We start from the raw sequence: 23,916 nt of genomic DNA on the forward strand, positions 1-23,916 counted from the left end.
TCATACTGGGGCTGAAAATCATGTCAAACTATTACTAGGTTCTGATGTTGGAAGAATTTATTAGTGCTACTTTTTAACCCTTTTCTACAAGTTTCTGCCCATTTCTGCCACGTTAATGCCATTTTTGTTGCTTTCCATCCATTCTGACCATGGTTTTTTTCTTCCTCTTTGCCAATCTTTGCCACTTTGAACCCAATTTTGCTGCTTTATTTGCCTATTTTTTCCACTTGTTGCCAATTTTTGCCACTTAAAACCCTTTTTTGCAACCTTTAGCCCATTTTTGTTACTTCTTGTTGCTACTTTTGTCCATGTTTGCCACTTTTAACCCTATTTTACTGGTTTATTTGTCCACTTTCACCCTTTTTGCCACTATCAACCCATTTACGCTGCTTTTTGCCCTATTTTGCCACGTTTAACCCTTTTTTTAACCCTTATGGGTGGCCTTGACAATAGTAGTGGACTTTTTCCTACTCTCTCAGTGTCACAGAAATGTATCATGTTAAACTTTTTCTTAGAATTAATAGTGAGAAAGCTGATAGACAAAATTTAGAAACTGTCCCAATACAACAGAGTTTATCCTACACTATTAATGAAAATTTAAGATGTCAACTAAGAATTTAAGATAACCAACTAACGAGGAACTTGTTGGGATTTCTGTGTAAAAGCTGCATTTCCGGGAAAATAGAAAACAAAAGTAAGTGTTTTTTTTTAAGCTACAAGACTCATGTCGTCATGGATCATTTTAAAGGATATACTGTCCACTCCTAGTGCTTGTATGGCGGAGTTTCCCCGAAGCACTTGAACGCAGCTGCTTTAAGCTTCTCCTGCACGCGCTGCCAGCCTGTCAGCTGAGCTCAGTGGACTCATCCCGCCAGCAGAGCGCGTCCCTGCGCCTCGCGCTGAAAACGGGGGATGCCTCCTTCCACCAGAGCTCAAACCCACTCCCCGTTTTCCGTGAAACTGTGACAAGGAAAAGCCCTGTGTTGTTTCTTTAGTAACACTGTCACAAAGCTCATGCACAGCGAGCTTTCTCCACCTCCTCCAGCGCTCACAGGACTCCTCCAGGATGCTGAAGAACAAGCCTCACATCGGGCACAAAGTGGCAGGCTGCTGGATTTTCCTCTCGCTATGTAAGTGCTCACTTTATACTTTCTAATCTTCACGTCATGGCAGCTGCGTGTCAGGGACAGCCCGAACAGTAAACAGTTTGTGTCGTTTGTCAAACGTGAAGCTTGTATGGAGAAAGAAGTGGCGGTGTAGCGCTGAATTCACAGTTTGAAGCGAAGAGAAGAGAGGAGCCGTGAGTGTAAATTTTGAAGTGTTCGAGAAGTGCGGAGCCATGATTCCTCTCAACTTCCTGAGGAGTTGGAAGGCGATTTGTAATTACTGCCTGCCATGTGGGTTTATGCAGACCAATGACTGCAAGTTTGCATTTAAGCCACTAACAGGAAGAGGTTTGAAAGCTTCTCGTTTGTGTTGAAACGTGTTTTAGCGACGTTAAGTCGCTTCTTCCTGACACATTAACTAGAGTCAAGCCGGATGACAAATGCACCTCAGGCTGAAGCTACTGTAGGCATACAAACTCACATTTCCTCTCAAAGTCTTCATGTGCGCCGTGGGTTTATCCACAAAAACGATTAAATGACAACCCGAGCTATGAGATTTATTGCTTTCTTTGTTGCCTGAAGGGTTTAAAAATCATTCACACAGCTTTGCTTGCCAATTGAAAGTGACATTGTACTTTTCATATCAAATTGCTGCAGGGTTATTGCGTTTCTTCTTTCATTCATGAAGTTGTTAGCTTAATTTGACAAATGGCTGCATACCAAATAGTTTAGATAAATTGAATTTAGAACACTTAGAGCATGTTTTAACAAACACAAGCATGCCTATTCATCATTAAGAATAACACTTTCTAAATACATGCTTGTCTTGCTCATACAGTGATGTGCCCATGGCTCCGCTCACATATGTGGCTGCAGCTGTGGACAGTTACAGTGAGTGGCCAATAATTCAGTGTAGCATGTGGTCGTCCTCCTGAGCAGAATGACATAAATGCAGAGCCAGGACTGCATGCCCTGACAGGACTGAAAATTGTTCTTATCTAGCAAAAAGGAAGAGACCAGAATACACAAGGATAAGTACAAGTATTTTTTTGCTGCAAAAAAAGGGACCTTGGTGAAACAAAATGGAAAAAAAAAAAAAAAACGCTATTATGCAGTTAGTTTAGGGCTGTAGGACTGTCTGAGAATGCTGCAACCAATTGCTTGTGGTCAAACTCATTTATTATCAATTTGATTGGACCTGTGATAATCACCAATTTCTCACCTATTCTTTACATTAATCCACTGCTAATTTTACACCTGATCACGCTTATTACATGTAAAAAATAATCCACCCTTCATGCACACTTTTCATTTCTATGATTTCTGGGAATAAAAGTTTAAGTTTAGGACTTCATTTAGTCTATTTTTATGATTGCAGACTTAAAAAAAGGCACGTCCTGATGCAGTTTGTGTTCAGTGACTGGAAAAGGATGAAATGTGAAATTTAAAGTCTACATAAAACAAAGTCAGGATCTTGTTTTTGAACGTCACATATACATTAGAGTCTTTTATCTATTTTTGCCTGATTTCTAGCTTTAGACCGTTTGTTTTCAACTTATGAAGAGATTTTCAGGTGGCAAGGTCAAAAGGAGAGCTGAACATAGTCTTATGAAAATGATTTTGCAGTATTGATGTGTAGGTGATTTCCAGAGCTTTTGCAGCTAGCCTCAAGTGGACTCCCAAGGACCTGAAGTTTTTTGCTCTTCCTCTTTGTCTTCAATTTTCAACACTGTGAGCAGCCTCTTGGGGCTTGATGAGGTATTAGTTCTTCAATAAGTTCCCACCTGTAGTGATAGAATGATTTAAAAGCACAGTGTGCTTTTGCATCCCCTGCTTCACCATGGATTACTCCAAAGTTCCAACATTACAGCCCACAGTTCAGCCTACTCACTCTGACTTTAATTTGATTTGATTTGATTCGGTCTTTTTTTGTCTCTAACATGAATATGAATCTAAGGAAGTGCTTAAGACTCTTCATAGTCAATGCTACAACAGCTGACATGTAGAAAACATACTTTCAGCATTTTAGAAGGGGCAGGATGAAGCAGAAAGCTTTTCTAGTCCTGCCCCTTTATACAATATCGAATCACTTTATAAAAGATGTCTCTCTTAGCGCCCTGATATAATAGCATACATCTAAAACATTATGAAATATACCGCATATATTCATATACAATGCTTAACAAATGTATTAGACCACCACCCAAAGTAAGGTTTTTGCCACAGCTGCCCTAAATAAACAGCATTGGTAATTACCAAAGTCATTTCTTTATGTTTCTGCAACGATTAATACACCAATATGTAGAAGCTCTTTAATCCAAATGATATTTTTAATGCTAAAATATAATTATTATTGTTACCCATGAATTTTCAAATTGACTGATTTACAAAAAAAACGGAAAAATAGTAAAGCACATTAATATTTCTTGATTAATATGTCAAATTATAGTTATTTACTTGCATTCCTGAAGAGAATAATTTGTTTTAGTGGTTGAATGTTATGCTTGATTCATTTCTGACTTCTCAGAGAAGCCCAGTGAGCCGGCTCAAATTTGGGTATAAAAAGGTGAATTCAGTTTGAAATTCCTCATTCCTGTTCAAAATGGTCAAACGTGGAGAGCTGACTGAAAATGAAAGAGTCAGCATTAAAGCACTTCATGATGCTGGTTGGTCTCTGACACAAATAGGGAAAGACATAAAGTGTTCTCACAGTGTGGTCAAGTATGCTTTGGAGTCAACTGCTGAGACTGGTACTTAGAAAATGCACCAAGAAAGAGGCAGGAAACCAAAATTAACTGAAGCAGATGTCAGACACCTCAAGATCTGAAGTACTAGAGAAAGAAGGAAGACCACTGCTGATCCTCAGGCAGAGATGAATGCTTCTAGATCAGAGTCTGAGAAAGTCTCCAGAATGACCATAAGCAGACGACTGACAGAACAAGGCTTAAGGAAGGAATAGCTGCTAAGAAGCCATTTTTGAGGCCTGCAAACATCCAGAAACGCCTCAGATTTGCCAGGGAGCACAAACACTGGACTGTTGATGACTGGAAGAAGGTACTCTGGATGGACAGGTCCAATTTTTAACTCTTTGGCCAGCATGGTCGTGTTTATGTCCGCAGAAAAGCTGGAGAATGTTTTGATGCCATATGCATTGCACCCACAGTGAAACATGGTGGAGATTCCGTTATGGTATGGGGTTTCATTTGTGGATATGGCGTGGACAAATGAGTGAAGATCTATGGTATCATGAACAAGAACATCTACCACAACATCTTAGTGCATCATGGAATCCCTTCTGGAATGAATCTGAGATCTTTGTGGTTTTTTTTTTTTCTGGATATCACATATGCCGATATTTACAAATCCATTTGAGCTGATACTTCAGTCCTTAGAAAACCCTTTACAGTTAAAGGATACACCAAGAAAAAAACTTCGACTGACTTGGATCTGTTGGTCCTGACTAAAACTGCAAAAAAGCTATTGTTACATACGACAGATTTTTACAGCTGATATGGGCCGATATTAACATCTTATATAGACCAATATTTGCTGACAATATAGGTTGCTATTTACAACTGATACAGGTCAAGATTTAAGGCTGACATTGGCCAATATTTACAAGTTATATAGGCTGATATTTACAGCTTATATATGCCAGTATTCACTATTGTTATGGGCTGATATTTACAACTGATATTGGCTGTCATTTACAGCTGATACAAGCTGATATTTACAACCAACATACATCAATGTTTACAGCTGATACAGAGCGATGTTGATAGCTGATATAGGCCAATATTTACAGTCAACATAGGCCGATATCTACAGTCGATATAGGACAATATTTACAGCTGATATATGCCGATATTTACAACTTAAGTAGGCCAGTATTTACAGGTGATAAGGCTGATATTTACAACCCATATCGGCGGATATTTATAGCTGATATAGGCCAAAATTGATGGATTACATTGGCCAATATTTACAAATTATATAGGCTGATATTTAGAGCTTATACATCCCAATATTTACTTGTGTTATAGGCCGATATTTACAACTGTTAATGCCTTTTATTCACAGCTGATACAGCCAATATCAGCAGATATTTACAGTCTACAGTGCTTAACAAATTTATTAGACCACCTGTCATATTTGTATCAGAGACCATCCAGCATCATGAAGTGCTTTAATGCTGACTCTTTCATTTTCAGTGAGCTCTCCATTTTTACCATTTTGAACAGGAATGAGGAATTTCAAACTGAATTCACCTTTTTATACCCAAATTTGAGCTGGCTCACTGGGCTTCTCTGAGAAGTCAGAAATGAATCAAGCATAACATTCAACCACTAAAACAAATTTTTCTCTTCAGGAATGCAAGTAAATAACTATAATTTGACATATTAATCAAGAAATATTAATGTGCTTTACTATTTCTAAGTTTTTTTGCAAATCAGTCAATTTGAAAATTCATGGATAACAATAATAATTATATTTTAGCATTAAAAATATCATTTGGGTTAAAGAGCTTCTACATATTGGTGTATTAACCATTGCAGAAACATAAAAAAAGATTTTGGTAATTACCAATACTGTTTATTTAGGGCAGATGTGGCATAAACCTTACTTTGGGTGGTGGTCTAATAAATTTGTTAAGCACTGTATATTGGTCTTTATTTACAGCCATGTTGGCCAATATTTAAAGTTAATGTATGCTGATATTATCAGTTGATACAATGGTTTTAAATATTGGCAAGAATTTACATATTGGCTGATATTGTACCATTCTTAATTTTGAGGGCACTTTTAAATTTAGTTTTATGTATAGTCTTTTGCCAAAATATCTTTTAGTTTTAGTCACAATGTAGTCGTCTAAATTGTTTTAGTTTTAGTCTAGTTTTAGTTGACCAAACTTCCCAACATTTTAGTCAACGAAATTTACAGTAAATTTAGTCGACTGATTGGATCTCTCCCTAACTTACCCCACCACCACGCAGCAAAAGCAGTTGTGATTGGATCTCCTCCGTATCTCATCCCACCTTTCCACACAGCCAAAATAGCTGTGATTGGATATATGCCTAACTTGCCCCTACTTTCTACATGACGAAATTAGGTCTGATTGGATAAAGTCTCCGTCAAACATTTTTGTCTCATTTTTATTTGTTGACTAAATTGTCAATCCATTTATTTTTAGTTTTTGTCCATGTGCTCTTGTTTTTATTAGTTACTGTCTCATTTTCGTCAGGGGAAAAAAGGCTATTAATGAAAACTATAACGAAAATAATTAGTCAACAAAATCAACACTGTATTGTACTTGACTTTGTAAGCCAATTTCTGCAAATACCGACACGCTGATAATATGCATTCCATCGTACAATTTATTAAAATACCCAAACACTTGTTAACATAAAATCTTTCAGTTTTCACACTGTCAGTTTCTGTGTTTGTCTGATGATTTTCAAATAGCACAACCTTGGTTTTTACATTACTTTGGGTTTTAACAAAACCCTGTTTTTTTAACATGACCTTGGTTTTACATAGTCCTACATTCACAAGTACATCTTCCCTGAATGTCAATATTTGAATTTAAGACTTCTATCCGGTTGAGCAGACAGATAAACCTCCATTTTGACAGTTGAGAGTCTTTCTCACATGAGGGTGTGGTTTCTGCACATTCAGTGGACTTTACCACATCCCCCAGGATTAGGGATTACGGCTTCATTTTTCATGAATAGAAACTTTGTTCTACAAAATTGGAGATTTTCTTCATTACTGAAATGTGGCAAATGAAATGGTCTTCTGTCCAATAAAAAACATCAGTTTATATATTTTTCATTGTTTGAAGAAGAATTTTCAATATACCTTTAAGAGGCAGGTTATTGGACACATGCTTCAGGACAACTTTCACACTACCCGTGCAGTTTTTCTTAAAGCCACTGTCAATGCTGTAATCCACTGATGGACCCTGTGCACGGCTGAGAGCTTTGTCTGTGTGTTTGGCTCAGAGTCAGACACGTTTAGTCGGGCCTCAGACTCTGACAAGGCCGCCTGTCTGCTCGCCCCCGTATGTAATATTCATGGAGCTAACATCAAGGCTCAGCCGAGGTCTGGAGAGCGTCCAGTCTGGTGACATTAGGGGCCACCTCTGCTGGTTTTCAATGATGCCGACCGTGAGGCTTCAACAGACTGTCACTGGAGCTGTTTGCAGTTCAGTCAGGGTGAGGAGCGTCACCTCCAAGTTTGAGGCTCTCTGTTAGAGTCCACACAGGCTGGGCTGCATTTCAATTGTGGCAGATGTTGCAGCTCCACAGAGAGTACGTTTGATTGTGGAGGAAGAGATAACTACAAATAATGTGTGACATGTTTTATCCTGCAGAAAATGTAGAGTACATTTATGCACTGTTATTGGACAAAAATAAATTTTTGCTGTTATTATGCTGGTTTGTGGTGAATTTGGAGAAACACTTTGCTGCTCAGAAATTTAAATTTAATGACATCTAAGAATACATAAAAATCTCAGAGATTAATTTGTCTATAAATCTTGATTTTAGGTAGAATAAAAGGAACAAATAAAAGAAAGCTTTCCCAATCCTACCTGTATAACTGAATTCAGTTGGCTGTGGTTTTACTCAGTGACTGTAAAAATGTCTGTGAGATTGATGTGGGCAATGATAAGAATAAAGCTCAGCCATAGATGTCTTTTTTTATTTCTGACCATCAGCTGTGGTCACAATTGGATGACCACTGAAGGAATGAGATCTCAGCATGGAGTTTTTCTCTGCGGGTGAGTGTTTGAAGAGGTGTGTGATTCAAGAGGATTTCAGGGTCCGGCTGCTGCTGCCTCTGAGGCTCCCACACACCGAGAGGAGCGGGCTGAAGAGGATCAGGCACCTGGTAACGATGCCATCATAAGAGGCCAGAGTCCCTCAGATCCAGGATGTGCTGCAGAGCCTACCGTACATATCTGGCTGCTCGGGGAGTCCTTAGAGAAGAGCTGAGAGGAGCTGCAGGGGGATTCTTCTTTACCACCGGGGAAGAGCCACTGTTTTCTCAAGGATGAAAGGATGGATGGGTGGAGGTCTAAGTTACGATGACAAAGTAGTTCTTCCTGAATATAAGTAGAGGTAGAAAATAGGGCTGAGCAGTTAATCGCAAATTAGATTAAATCGCAATATTTTCTGCGGCCATTTTCAAATCGCAAAAGGTGCAATATTTCTTTAACCTGAAATTTGTGTCAACATACCAGTTTAGAACTTCTTTTGCAGCAGAGATATTATGCATTACATAACGTGCAATCATTCAAGTGCCATATGTCAGGAAATAATCCTGCTTTCTTCATTTTTGTATGTTTTTCTTATTAGATATGAGAAAGCGAAAAAAATTATCACTCCCTTTAATACAACACTTCATATCCAATTTGCAATACGAGTCAAAATCATCACAGTTCATTATTTTTTTAAAATTGTTAAGCCTGTTTAATCAAATACAGTGTTGGTTACAGTATAGAATGACTTATTGCTTGTGTTTGCTGGAAAATACATGAGATGAGGAACTTAAGAAATAATTGCATATCGAATCACAAATGCAATATGGGGGGGAAAAATTGCAGTTAGATTATTTTCCCAAATCGTTCAGCCCTAGTAGAAAACATTTTAAGTATTCTTCAGAAAGTGGTTTGCAAAATTTTGCCGCCCCTTTTGGTAGATGAAAATATTAAACACAGACATAAATAAACACAAACAGAAAGACCTATCTCATGAAGTTAGTAAAAGGAAGGAGTATAACCCTCTCTTTTTAACCCCCCATTGTACGGCTGAAGTAGAGGGCGAGATATGACCCATCTTATCTGCAAATTCCACAGACTTCATCTGCGTTGCGATTCTGGCATGCACCGACTGACGGCTTATGCTCTCACTAACTGGATGCTTTTCTGGAGCAATGCCCAGAAGAGAGCAACCTTGAGCAGCTGGAGGCAAGAGATCACAAATAGTTCACAAACACATTATTTTAACTTTATGAAGTTGATTCTCTGTTCACTTCAATACTTTCCGGGTGCATTGCTTGTATGTTTTTTGTTTCTACCATGGATGAGTGTATTAGGAAGTTAAATATTTGTGTTTTCTTGGATGTATGTGTGGTTTTAAATGTTTGTAATTTTCCACTTCAAAAATGATCTTTTCTTTGTCCATTCATCCGATTTATCACTGATCCTCTGATGACTCGTGGCTTTTGCCACAGGATGTGACGTAATGTTAACATAGTAATGAGATAGTGTTGTATCTGGTAGTTTTCCTGATGCTTTGCCCGTTTACCCCTGTGTGGGTCTATCTGCTCTACATGGATTGACACATGGCCTGTGGTCAGGGCCTTTTGGTGGAGTTTGTATGCGCTCTCTGTTAGATGAATTTAGGACTCTAAATTGGCTGTGGGTGTGAGCGTGTTTGGTTGTCTCTAAATGTCAGCCCTGTGATTGACAGGTGACCAGTCCAGTGACAGCTGGGGTAGGCTCCAGCCCCCTGGGACCCCCAATGGGCTAAGCAGTGTAGAAAATGGATAGATGGACAATGTTGTGTAATTTGGGGGGGAATGAGTTGGATGTTACAAGGGGAGCTTTGGCGACAAAATGTGGAGCCAATGATGAAGAACAATCATGATCGATCACAAATGAGCAGCACAAAACATAAATGAGATATAGCAACAGAAGGGCAGCTTCCAGTGGTAGTTCACACTTCCTTATAGCAGATCCTTGATGTGCGTCCAGCTCAGATATTTCTTGTCCACTGATCCAGCCTTGATGATTATTGATTATTTTCTCTTTTTGACTTGTTTAAGTTCCATTCTGGAGTGCAAAGCATGGTGGGTATACAAGGGCTGATGGGAATTGATATTACCAATGCTGTTACACCCCTAGTAGCTGCTAAAGGAAATATTTATCAATCTGTTTGGCAATTTGCATCCATTTTTAAGATAAATTGCAGATCAGTAATTAAGATATAAAAGTATTTAAGACACCATCTACCCTACTGTCAAGAAGCAAGGATAAAAATTTTATAACCAAGGCACTTTCTGCTCTCTATGCTTGAATTTCTGTTTTCATCATGGCATTTATTTTTACATCTGCTGCTCTAATGAAAGAAATTGATCAAATATCTTGCTGTCCCAGGCCCTCACAGTCACTTTTTTTCAGCTTAATTTTTCAAGTACTTCTTAAATGCCACCACGTGCCTGCCCACGTGTGAACACTGCCCGCTGACTCGTTGCAAGTGGTCATGCTTTCTTGTCTTTCAGGCACACCGCTGATGAATGAACAGTCAAATTTTTTCTCTCAGTTTTAACTGGTGGATGAGAAAATTTCACCAGCCCCTTGCAAATTGTATTAGAATATGCCTGGTGGCTACAGCGCTTATTCAGTGGCTCTCAACTGGTCTAGCCTCAGGAATCACCAATGTCTTTGATGACAAATCGCAACCCAAATTTTCATGTTTAATAAATAAAAATGTTGCATCAAAGATTTTTGATCTTACAAGAAAAGAAGATCAATGAGTTGAAATATTGATAAAACATTTAAATGTACCCATTATCACAATACCGAGTAGAATGTAAGGTATGGTTGCATGTTCTTCAGACACTTTTGCCACCATCTTTCTTTCAGACACATATTTGCGACCCACTTTTGGGTCCCAACCCACCAGTTGAGAACTACTGATTTAGATGATTAAATACTACTACAGCTACATTTTGTCTCTTTTTAGACAGACGTACAGTAGATAGAGTTAGTGTTATAGGCTTACAAAAATGGCAGAATAGGGGAGTATGTTGAAGTGTTTAGCTCATGCAATAATGCACTAAGCTCCACTCTAAGCGGGATGTCCATGCTCATGTGTTTTGGAAGAGTGGCTCAACAGGAGGAGACAAAAAAATGGTTTTAATTTATTTATTTTGTAGAATGGACTCTCGCTGGTTTCTGTGAAGTTTTCTGCCTAGCGTTAACATTAACAAGAGAGTTGATTAATATTTCATTTAAAAGTACCTTTCAAAGCAACCGAGGATGTTTCACATTAGGCATCCTAAATTAAAGATAAGATTTTGGCCATATTTAATTAAAAAATAGTATCAAGAGAGTTAAAAAAGAGGCTTTAACTGGGTTAGGCATTTCCAGTATGGGTTAAAGACATCTGCTGGGCTGGCTGTGAAGTTTATTGTGATATAATGCCAGATGAAGCTTGTTATTCTTTCATGCCCAACCGTTTGCAGAGAAGTTTTCAAAAATAGAAATCAGATGTAATTTTACAACTGTACATGCAGTGCAAACTGTGCCATCTGTACCAGTTCTTGAAGGATGACTTTATAACTGTGCCTGCTGCCTCCGTCTGCTCTGTGTTGTATTTTTATGCAACAGCTAAAGAAAGAAATGTTGGCAATTAAGTTACAAAAATTCAAAGACGATGCACAGACCAAATGGTGTGGTTGTGCTCTCACAACCTCTGACTTACGATACTAATTTGTCATTGTTCCTCATTATGTTCAGACTTGACATACAGTAGCTCACACTTTAAATGGGACTGATTCAGTGCTTGGCAACACAAATTGAGGCCAGAGCAGACCTCCTTGAGTTCAAAATGTGTCCTATTGAGCTGTATGACTTCAACACTTGAGTGCACTCTACCAGAATAAAAACCGACAGGGGTCATAACAGAACAAATTGTTCTGAGTTCGTGACCGGTTTTCCAGTTTTTAGTCTGAGCTGTCGCTCTCTCAACCCCACAGCATTAAACGCCTGTCTATAAGAAATGATTCTGGAAAACCTAGGATAAGGTCAGCTTCACTGGCGTGCTTTCTTTATCTATTGTAGATGTTTAAACAACTCTCTAATCTTGGTTTTCTTGTTAAGGGACCGCTGATAAGGTTGAAAAGCAAATGCACTTAATAAGTACTTGTGCAGAGAAGGAAACACCAGGTCACATAAATCATCAAACAAACACCAATAAAACCTTTACTTCTGTGCTTTCTGAACTGCCAGTACAATATCAACCTAATATAAAATGTGCAAGACATTGTTCAGTAATGCATCAGTCACATGACATGTAAAATGAATGCACAAATGTAACAGGATGCCTGTGCTTGTAACATATCTGTAATTTCACTGACTTGTTCTCTTCGACCTTAAGGTCCTTGCCCATAATGAGCCTTAAAGGGATATTTCAGGGTTTTTTTTGAGTTGGGTTGTATACAGCTTTCATTTTACGTTGCCCTTTTAAGGCGATGGTTGTTCCATTAGAAAAGTTAGGATGCACAGTTTACAGTTTATTTTTCAACCTAAAAGCCTGTGTTTGGAACTATTTTGCAATGCAAGTTTTGGCTATGTGCTCTTCCAGCTCAGCGTATCTAGTCAACTGTTCCGGTCTTTGTTTGTTGACGGAGACATTTACAACAAAATAAACTCAATCAAAGCTAAAATTAGCTTTTTGACCCAAGTGATGAAAACGTGCCTTTTTCTGTGGATATGAGGAGATACTTTTTTGAGCCAGAATATACAGAGGAACTTCTACAGATGGAGACTCTACAGGATGAAAGAGAGAGCAGAAAAACTGAAGTGGAGACTGGTTAGTAGGTGAAATCTTCAACTACCTGGTGATGTAGGTGTGTAAACTGTGAGCCCATGAACCTACACAGAGCTGCTGCAATCACAAGTAGGACTTACCAACAATTCTTCAGGACATTTCTGATTGAAGATAGTGACTCACAGATGCCTGCAGCCTGCATCACTGCCCATTCAGAGTTCTTCGTCTTACTGAATACTGGTGTTTTACCAGCCTTCTTTAACTTTCTGAAGATAAATTACTACTTCTACTACAGTAGAAGAGCTGAATGGAAATTTGTAATCCAGGTAAGTTTATCTGTCGCTTTATCCTTCTCATGGCTGGTAAGCAGACAAGCTGAAGTTGGCATGATATGTTAACCTTATAAAAAGAGCACATAGCCGAGGCTTGCGTGGCAAAATAGTGCTAAATCTTGCTAAATAATGCAGGGATAGTGTACCCGTCTGCTAGGCTGTATGGCCTAGCTTTTCTGCTGGCACCAGTGACAATCATGTCCATTTAATGGGCAACACACACTGAAATCAGGTACCTATAAGACCCAACTTCAAAAATACCAAAATATCACTTTTAAGCAGTTAACACAATTCTCTTATGAGATTCTCATATTGAAATCCCCATGTAAAAAACACAATTCCTGCAGCAGTGTCAGCTTTTGCACGAGTTGCTGATTTCTAGTTAATCAGCAGTTTATAAGAATGTTTTACTTGTACATAACTTAATTCTTAGAACAAATTGTTGCTTAAACTTTTATCAGACTGCAGGAATAAAGTGTTGGATGTTCAAAATTCTCTAAGAGAGGAACCACAGACCCTCTCTTATCAGACCTTGGACCCCTCTATCTGGCTATTTTTCCCTACAGGCTGATGACTCCATATGTCTGTGAAAAGTACAGCTTCATCATAAAAACAATATGGAAATTATTCTCAGCTTCACATGGTCTGCATACACATTGCTATAAACTAACTGCTACACAGAACCTCAGTCAGCTGCATCTAATTTGCATGAACAGAGAAATAAAAGAAGTAAATTTGCTTTAAATTTGAAGCTGCCATAACAGCAGAAACAGAGCAAACAGAAGAAACCCACAGAGTACCTGTTGAATTGAAGTCCATGATTAACTCTCCTTTTATCTCTTCTTTGATTTGCCAACTCTAGAGAAAACATTCGAGTCTCTCTGGCCCGCCGAATGTTTGACGTGTCCTTACCCGACACCACTCGACACCAATTTGTGCCAGGCAGGTAGGGTTGTTGTTTGAGGTGGAGTGCTGGGAGCTTCAGTATGCAGCTTCACAAGAGGTTGGTAAGAGGTGAATCCAGGTTTGATGGCCCTCAGCGGGGGGATGTTTTTGTATTGGTCTCAGAAGAGTCTCCTGGATGGCAGCCCGACTATAAATATCAGCACCGTGGAGCTAATGTGATTTCAGATTTCATTGTTTGTGCCAGATTAGATAACTTTGTGTTAGGGGGACCAGCTGTGGTTCAGACTCTTGTTTAGCCTCTGTGGAAAGGTTTGCCGTCTCGCATAAACGTGGTGATTATCAGGGCTCTTTTAAGGTTGATGCAGACTGCTAATTAGCATTCAAGTTAATAATACACCTGCACAGCTGCCTTTGTTAAAATGTGATTAACTTACTTCAAAGTACTTGCATGTGGTTCTCTCATTTTTCCTTCCTTCCTGCGCCCAGTAATGGTAGTTTGAAATGGAAAGTAAAGAAAGATATCGACCAGCTGTCAAACAGAAAAATCATGGCTTAATTACTTTGAATCCATTAAGACTGCTTTAATTATACACAAGCTGTAAAGAGACGGCCTTAGAAGAACCTTGTTAAGTTTGTCCTCACTAAACTTTGTCTCTTTGTAGTCTAGCTCTTTAGATTCGGCTAAAACAACATCCTCGTTCTCTTTTCTTGTTGCAATGTTTCTGGCTAATTGCATTGGACGTCTGCTTTGATTACTATGACAATGTACATTTAGAAGCTTGTAGAAAAGCTTTCAGTATGTAGAGTGATTTCCTGAGTCTCCAGAAATCAAAGACGGTGAGTTCCCCTCGGCGCGGCTCGATTGAAAACATGGTTGGAAACAACAGACTTGATTATGCAGACTCAGAAAGTGATGAGATGAAGGTGCTCCCATCAGCACTCCTGACATAATGGAGGGAGTCGCTTTCTCTCTCTCTCTCTCTCTCTCTCCCACAATCCCCTCTGTGTGCTGCTGCCTCCCCCTCTCCAGAGTGAGCTATGAAAGGATGGAGGAGGTTTGAGCAGATGTCGCAGAAGTATCTTGAACTTGAATTTATTCCTGAAGGAAGCTTGTTTCCAGCTAAATGTTGCATTTTTAATAGAGACAGAAGCCTGGATGCCAGATGACAATGTAGTCGCTCTGTTTTCACTCCATGAAGCTCGTGATTCTTCTGGATGAGATAATATCGAGTTTATGAACCTCGTGTAGCATTCAGGATTCAAGGACACTGGGTTATTTTATTAAAATAGAGGCATTGTAATGCAAAGTATTCCCGCAGTGTGCAATTCTTGATGCTTCTTTTTTTATGAGCCAGCTCACATGCTTCTTTTCTTTAGGAGTCATGTTGTTCTGCAGAATAATCAGCAGCTCTTTTCTCTCTTTATGTCTTTCTTTCACTGGAAGATTTTTCAGGGCTTTCCCCATCACCAGAAAAGTCCATTAAGTGTAAACAGCTATTAACAGTGGCTCCCTGCAGCCAGAAACAATTATAACTTTAAATGCAAGGAAACATTAAAGGGTGTGGAAAGCTGAGATCTTCTATGGAGAAACAAACTCAACAATGATTTTATTTTATTTATATCTAAACAAAATAATCTCATGACACTTCACCTTACAGACCATTAATTTTGCTATATTGTAGGGGCCAATTAAGGCTTATACAATACTGATTATTATTGGTTCATTAAACCAATAACCAACATTTACATCAACAGGATCTGTAATGACATTGTATTCAAATACATGTACCTTACTGTGGAGTTGGTTTACCTTTTGCAGCTATATCAGCCTCCATTCTTCTTGGAAGGTTTTCCACAGGATTTTGGAGTGTTTCTGTGGGAATTTGTGCCCATTCGTTCTGTTGAGCATTTATGAGGTCAGGCTCTGTGTGGGCCAGTCCAGTTCATCCTCACCAAGCTCATCAAACCATATCTTTATAGTCCTTGCTTTGTGCACTGGGGTACAGTCATCTTGCCACAAAGTTGGAAGCATAGCATTGTCCAAAATGTCTTGATATGCTGAAGCATTAGGATTACCCTTTACTGGAGGTAAGAGGTCTAGCCCAAACCCTGAAAAACAGTCCCATACCATTATCCTTCCTTCCCCAAACTTTACAGTTGGCACAGTGCAGTCAGGCGAGTAATGTTCTCCCATCATCCGCCAAACCCTGACAGAAACATGATTTGTAACTCAACAGAACACGTTTCCACTGCTCCAACATTTTACATTGAATTTGGTGATGTGAAACTTACATGCAGCTGTAAACCCATTCTAAGAAGCTCATGCTGCACAATTATTATGTTTACATTAATGCCAGTGGAAGTTAAGAACTCTGGAATCAGCAGAGCAACTTTAATGCACCATGTGCCTTAGCAGTTGTTGACCCTGCTCTTTGATTTTACGTGGTCTTCTGCTTCATGGCTCAGTTGCTGTTGTCCCTAAATGCTTCCACTTTCTGATAATGTGACTTACACTTGACTGTAGAATATCCAGCAGGGCTGAAATTTTACAAACTATCTTATTGCAAAGGTGGCATCCATTACAGTCACACACTTGAAGTTACTGATGCTCTTCAGAAGGACCCATTTTGTATCACAAATGTTTACAAATGGAGACTACAAGGCTAAGTGCTTGATTTTATACATCTGTGGCAACGGGTCTGATTGGAACATCTGAATTCAGTCATTATCTGGTGTGACCAAATACTTTTGTCCATATCATGTAAATTTGATTGAATGGAAATGATTAGTTGAGTGATGTTGACATTATGTCGCATTTATCTCTTGTTTTGATGAATGGTTGAGAGATGCATCACTCAAAATAAAGATCACATAGAGAATTGTGGTTCAACTTTCCTCGTCTTTTAGAGTCCATATATGGCCATGGCCAACATTAAAGTACTTCTGGGTTGTTTTGGTCAGTAGGGCACCTTCCTAAGCAAATGCTGAGTATCGGCTCTGGTCCAGGCTGATAATTTGTTGACCCCTGGTATCTTATTTTTGGAGACCCAACATTATTCAAGCCAAGAACAAGCGCTTTGTACAGTATCAAGGTAAACCTTCTTTGCACAGGCAGAACCTTGAGCAGAGCCAGACTCGTGAGCATTCATTTTCCAGGACTACATTGGCTGAGAAAGAGTCGGGGGGAGGAGGTACTGGCAAGAAGAAAACATGTAGATGCTACAGTCTTATTAAAAGAAGGCCAGTAACTGTAGCAACAACATGACATTGGGCATGGGTTTTAATGTACATGTTTTCTAGGGCTGCCTCATTAATGATGATTTAAATCATCCATCATGAAGACTCAAAGACAGCTCTGACTTTGTCACCCTAACATCTGCTCTTTTATTTTTTGGTAGTCTTTGTCCACAGAGCATTTCAGGAGAAACAGCTTGGCATTCAGCAGACTCTACAAGCAGAGACTCTCCTTGACCCTTCAGTGTTTATCCTTAAATTTGCTTTCACCAGCAGCTGAATTGTCCACCATGGTCTTCTCCTCATCATAACAGAGCCAGTGTGGTAACTGTTTAAACACAGTTAAAGAGTTTCAGGTTTAAAATAAGTGTTTTTTTTATGCTTTTATTCACACACAGAAATCAGGAGGGTTTACAAGAACATTGAAGTTTGTTTTTGTAGTTGTACAGCTTGTGTTAAGAATCTGGAGGGAAAATTGTTGGCAGTTTTTAATTTTTGCTGGGAGCCAAGTTTGTCTCAACATCTTTTTACATCCTAAACAAGCTGATGAGATTACTGAACTGGCAGTAAATGAAGTTACTCAGACTGATGTTAAAAGCCTGTGACTATAGATACAGTTGGCAATCAAGAGGAACACCCAGGAAGCAACCCCTATGAAAATTTCAGTTTTTCTCAAGTATTTCCCAAGTGCTGTTATACAGAGTGGAGAGTTTTTAACATGTTTTTTTTTTGTTTGTTTTTGTTTTTTTTTTTGCACAATATGAAATACACAAAAGCCAAAGATGACAAATTATATGAGGTGCAGGGAGAGGCGAAAAGCCCAAAGGGCTTATTTGAAGCCTCACCTAAAGGATATTAAAGTTACACAATATTATATGCACGTATAACATACAAAAAGAAAGAAAGAAAACCATTATAATAAATAAATAACAATAGACAAAAAACAAGTTACTCAGAAGTTATGACAAACTAGCAACAACAATTATAAAAAGAAAGAAAAAAATGATAAAAAGATTACTTTTCCAAATACCCTAGTTTTATTTTGGATGCTAACATTATTTTACTTTGCACACAGACACAAAATTATTTCACTAAAACCAAAAACTAGTAGGGTCAAAATTATTAGCCCCCTTTAGATCTGACCTTTAAGTTGAAATATAACACTGATATTCACTGACTTGCCTTAACTTTGCAATGCTCGAAGCTTGTAATATCTCTTAATCCGATGAATTTGCCTGGCAGAAATCTCCACATTATGCCTTTATCTGCATGAACCTGTCTGTGTAGGCACAAATGTAATAACAGTGCAATGATCACACTTGAGTTTTCGTGAAATATCAACTGCTTTCGTACCTTGTCCTAGGCATTGCACTATTTGACGGCAGCAGAATGTGGAACGTCCTTAAGTGGTTTTCCTTTAATTGGGCTCACCTGGCAAACTAATTATCACAGGTATCTGAGGTTGATTTCAGTGATCCAAAGAGCCCTGTGACACAAAACCATCCATGAGTTTAATTGAAAAACAAAAACTGCCTGCTGAATGTTATCTGCTGAATGTTTATGACACTAAGACCCAATTTGCATAATAATTTGGAACGCGGTGTAAGTATGTTGACGGATGGCATTCACATCAACATATTCAGTCTGGTGTGATACTTGTCCTAAAATTAGGAGCTAAGTTTTGAATAATCAGCCAATATTCTACAAAACTCTGAATCCTGTTTCTAACATTCTGTTTTTCTCTATTAACTACGTATTTTTGTTTTTTTTCTCTACAAGGAGAATGTAAATTTCCTCTTTGTCCTACTTGGCAAATCTGGACTCTTTGAAAACTGGCTTACTTCCATTGTTGTTTTTGGCGCTTTTAAGAAAAAATAATTAGATTCATTATATTTTCATTTTGACTCTGTTGGTGGCTTCACTCCAGGCTTTACACACAGAAGTGTTTTGAAGTTGACTCGGATCTTTGAATAATTTAAGAGGAGGCTTCCCCTGCAATAGGCGTAACTAATATCTGACCACATTACTGCTGCCCGGGTCATAAAAACAAAATCCCAGAGACTGGATTCTCCTTTGTGAAATATGGATCATACTGGACTATTTTCGTGTAAGTTTTATGATGATTGTCACTCCACTACATGAATTCAGCTGGTTGTTCTAGAAAATACATCTGCTTTTAGATCTAATCAAAAGTGTCAGCGGCTCTTTAATGTCTGCTGCAGGAGAGGAAGTTTAACTCTTTCTCTCTTCTATTACCTAATTAAATTCAGTTTTTAAGCTGACTGAAGCACGAGTGCAGGTGGCCTGATTTAATCTAAAGTGCTTTATAAATTCATTCTTAACGACACGGCTGTTTTTGATGTATTGATTGGAAATCCTGAGAATGTCTGTGTGAAGATTTTCCTGTCTCAAAATCGATGGCAGTGTAATTGGATAGAAGCTCTTCTGGCTCTAATTACAAACTCAGATAGATGAGCGGCGCTTTCAAAGATAAAATATAGACTCAGCCTCAGTGGAATTAGGCTTTATAGTGCAGTCTTTACATTTTTAACCCTTTCATATGAAATTTTAACCTTTTCATGTGCTGCTTTTTTTAGCCCTGTCTGAGTGAGACATATTTTAGAGAGGGAGCTCTGGGGATAAACTTGTTAAGCAAGTTTAACAAAGGGTATAATTTGTTTGTCTGGCTTCTTTAGACCTGAAGTTTTAGAATAAGCCAGTGGTCACATGTAGCTGGTTATCAAGCTGATCAATCAACCAAGAGTTTATGAACACATTCATTTAAAAAAGTGGTTTTAACCTAATATAACCTATTATGAGCTGATTTAGGTGCAGCCTTGATGGTAACAAAGTGATATGGACGACAGCTACCTTGCTCCACTGTATCTTCAGTCTCTGTCAAAATTTAACGCCCATAGATACAGCCAAGGTACATTTACCCTGGACATAAAAAAAAAGAAGAAGAAGAAAGCATCAGAAAGTAAGGGTTAATCTTCTGTACAGATGACATCACTCAGCAGCAGAGAACTCCCCTTGGGCTGAATTAGTGATTTCTGCACAGATAAACTCTACCAAAAAGGCTGTGTTTTGAGCTGCATGAAATCTTTCTTATTAAGTATGCTTTACAGGCTTCTGTCTGTACAAATAAAGAATTAAGTGCTGCTTGTGATTTTTTAGTTCATGGTCAGAAGTTAATGGAAATTTAAAGTATACAGCATCACTCAACTAACTTGCTACATAGGCGATGCTAACTGCTATTAAACCTGGTGTTTTGTCATGTACAGATGATGATTGGTCGTGTTGCTGCAGTATTTTACCTTGTTTTTGCACAGTTTGCATACTGGATAACTGGTGTCCAACTCCAAGCTTGAGGAGTTTGAAGAAACCTAAAATAATCCAGTATTTTTGCTTTCTGTCTGGCTGACAGCATGCAGAGATACTTTGTCGACCGTGTTACTGGCAGCTCGTTTTTGTTTCAGAGGTGGCTTTGTTTAGCATCTGCTGCCATCTTTTGGCTTTTTTTTTTTTGGCAACTGCCCCAAAAAGGATGAGTATTTTAAAACTGCAGTGTCCAGAATTTTTTTTTTTTTAGATACATGTATTGGCGCGGAGCACTTGACGATATACAGTTTTGTGAAAAAAAGTATTTGCCCCCTTTCTGATTTGTGATTATTTTGCATATTTATCACACTTAACTGTTTTGGATCAATTTTAATATCTGATAGATAACCCAAGTAAATACAAAATGCGGTTTCTAAACGAGGATTTTATTTATTAAGGGGGAAGAAGTCCAAACCTATCTGGCCCTTTGTGAAAAAGTAATTGCCCCCCTTGTTAAATCATGAGTTAACTGTGATTAACCACAGTTTTTGGAAAGCTGGGTTCAATTTCACTTGCCATACCCAGGCCTGATTACCACCCGATTTGCTGAATCAAGAAATCACTTAAATAGAAACTGTCAGACAAAGTGAAGTAGGCTACAAGATCTCAAGAAGAAACTACAAATGTCTTTGTGAGATATTAAAATAGGTTTGATGATCCGAAACATTCAAGTGTGATAAATATGCAAAAAACTCAGGACTCAGAGGGGGCAAATACTTTTTCACGGCACTATACATGGCAGATTTTTGGACTACAGGCCTAATCACTAGACTTATTTTCAACAAAACGTAGAATTTAAATCCTGTGTGCTCATGTTGACATTTTGACCCTAACTGTTCAGTAACACCAAAAAATACATATAATTATTGTAGGTTTTCAGCTCATAAAGAGGTCTAAGTTAATGATGGACAATCTTGGATTTTTGCATATATCCATTGTGCCTAAATTTCCATTGTAGCCAGAGGCTGAGTCAAGCGGAGCTTAGAGACAGGCAGGGAAGTAGAGAGTCTGGTAGTTGTTTATTGCTTGGGGCTTCTTTCAAAATATTCAGAGTTCATGGTGGGGCCCTAGGCAGCCACCTATACCTGATGATACAGTGCACATTTTGCCAATATTTGCGACCGATATTTGATTTTCATGGCCAGTATGTACAGCCAATTTATCAGCTGTAAATCAGATTTCTGATTGGTTAGGTTAATCTCTTTACCTAAAACGTGCTCTAGAGTTCAGAGAGATTGCAACTTCTCTGATTATAAGAGAACCACCTACTGAAAACTCAGAGCTCACCCACAATAAACAAGCATGCTGTGAATCCCCCTGACCCAGCCAAAAGTCAGGAGGCTGTTTTTGGCTCAGTTTAACATGATTTATTTTTGTCTGCAATAATAATCTAATGTCGTATAATTTTGTCTCTTTCTTTTCTTACAGTTCATATAAACTTCTCAGCCAGCAGCTCAGGAAAAGGCTCACAGGTAAGAAAATGACCTGACACAAATGATTCTGTGTTGCCCTTAATACGAGTCCAAACCCTTGCACTGCTGCTAGTTTCTGGACAATTAGCATGGGTCAATAATTCCCCAGTCTCCTCACCTCCATTTAAGTTCTAATGAGCTGTCCAGATGAAAATAACAAGGATGTTTCCGTTTTTCAGTTGATTGATTATCGGCCTCCAGGTTGAAAAAGTTCAATCCACTCTTTAGGACAAATCCATTCACTGTTTCCTCAAGCGCAGGGAAGATTTTCCTGCTGTTGCATTTTCTGAGCGCACAGTTGCCGTGTGATTAATAATTAACTCGTTGGGTTGCTCTGCTTCGTGCTGGTGTGAGAAGATGTTGACAGTAAGCCTCCTGGCAGAGGTGCTTAGCATCACAGAAAGTGGAAATTACTGTCACTCCTGAACCTGATGTCAACAGATTTTTAGCCTGCAGAGGAAGATTCACCTCTTTGCTTTGTCATATTTTTATATTCTGATGATTTCAGGGGGAAATTGTCATCAAATAAACCTGAATAAGTAAGAAAAATAAATAACTTCCGTCTTAAAACAATTGCTTCCCTGAGGCGTACAAAGACATCCGCTTCTAATTGGAAGAGAAAAGTTTGCCTGTTTTGTTTTCTTCCCTTAAAATAATGGTGGCACAGCTTTAGAGCCTCTTTAAGAATAGACACTCAGTCAAAGTCTTTCTTTACTGATAAAAAAACGATTAGGGACAGCTGCCTGTCAAAGTGATGAAGGATGCACTAAATGAACTCCATTCAGGAGAGAACATTTCTCACCACAACAATGGAAACATAATCAAGAATAAAAGTCATGTCTAATGTGCTGGAAAGAAAGACATAAAAGCTGAGGAGCTGGTTTATGGTGTCTTTTGATGGAAAATGTTACTATACATCTATTCTGAGACTTAAACGTCTCCTGAAGAATCAGGAAAAGCATCATATCTCTGCCTTCTCCTCTTTCTTGACCCTGACATGTGGCTGCTTCTAGAGCTCATAGGTGTCTTTCCCTTACTGTTTGTTTAGTTCAAAATATCTATCCTTTAAATACATAAAAATAACATTTAAATTGTGCAATAATTGCAAATTTTGGCAGGTGCTAAGATAGAGGAAAATCTTATTTAGCTGTTTTCAGTGGTATTTGTTGCACCTGCTTTGTGGAAACCAGGTTGTTGTCCCCCTGTTTTAGATCTCCTGAGTCAAAGAACAACATTAACAAATTAGAAATGAATACCAATTTTTAGGTCATGGAAGCACTCTGCTTTAGTAAAGGAAGTTATATCAGAGCCATGCCAGGAGGGCTGGTAGTCATTTACATACCGAATACAATCATTTTCAACACATACCTATATAGTAGTTAATGCTTAAGTCAGTGTTGCTTATTATAAAATTAAACTAATATTTACTTTTTACTTTGTAAAAAAAAAAAGCAAGGCGCCAGATGGAGAGATGCTGGATTAACCCTCTGAGACAGATGTTGTCATATGACAAGAAGAGGCATAGGCCGAAAAGGTTTCATCATTCACGTCCTGTTTTGGTGCTTTCCCTCTCTCTCTCCAGAGAACCTGTTGATACCAATTTTTGATATAGAAGTAGCTTATTTAAGTGCCCAGCTTCTTTTCTCATTTGTCGAGTACTACTTCTCTTGAAAAAAGCAAAAACAGTTAATTAAAAAAAAGCAATATTTCTTATTTGAGTACTCGATTAATTGCCAGAAGAATCAATAGAGTACTCGATTACAAAAGGAATCCATTACTGCAGCCCTACATAGTTCTATAACTTTTTAAAAATTCCAGTGACATTACTGCAGCACACATATTCCTAAAGCCCAGGTTTTCCTGAAAGAAGGATGTTTAGAACTTGACTGTGCACCACAGGGTTGATGTTTGAGAAGTCTTTTTTAAG

The 23,916-nt window shown here is 38.4% G+C and overlaps 1 protein-coding gene across 1 annotated transcript in view; it reads left to right on the forward strand.

Annotated features, from left to right (window-relative positions):
* Nucleotides 1-874: 874 nt before the first annotated feature.
* Nucleotides 875-23,916, forward strand: part of b3glcta (beta 3-glucosyltransferase a) — a 134,211-nt gene continuing 111,169 nt past the window's right edge. The window contains exons 1-2 of the mRNA XM_041812761.1: nt 875-1,130; nt 21,946-21,989. Of these exons, the coding sequence (XP_041668695.1) occupies nt 1,067-1,130; nt 21,946-21,989 (108 nt within the window). The 5' untranslated portion in view covers nt 875-1,066. The remainder of the gene's footprint in view (nt 1,131-21,945; nt 21,990-23,916) is intronic.

The sequence above is a fragment of the Cheilinus undulatus genome, linkage group 2 (assembly GCF_018320785.1).
Source record: "Cheilinus undulatus linkage group 2, ASM1832078v1, whole genome shotgun sequence".
NCBI classification, from domain to species: Eukaryota; Metazoa; Chordata; class Actinopteri; order Labriformes; family Labridae; genus Cheilinus; species Cheilinus undulatus.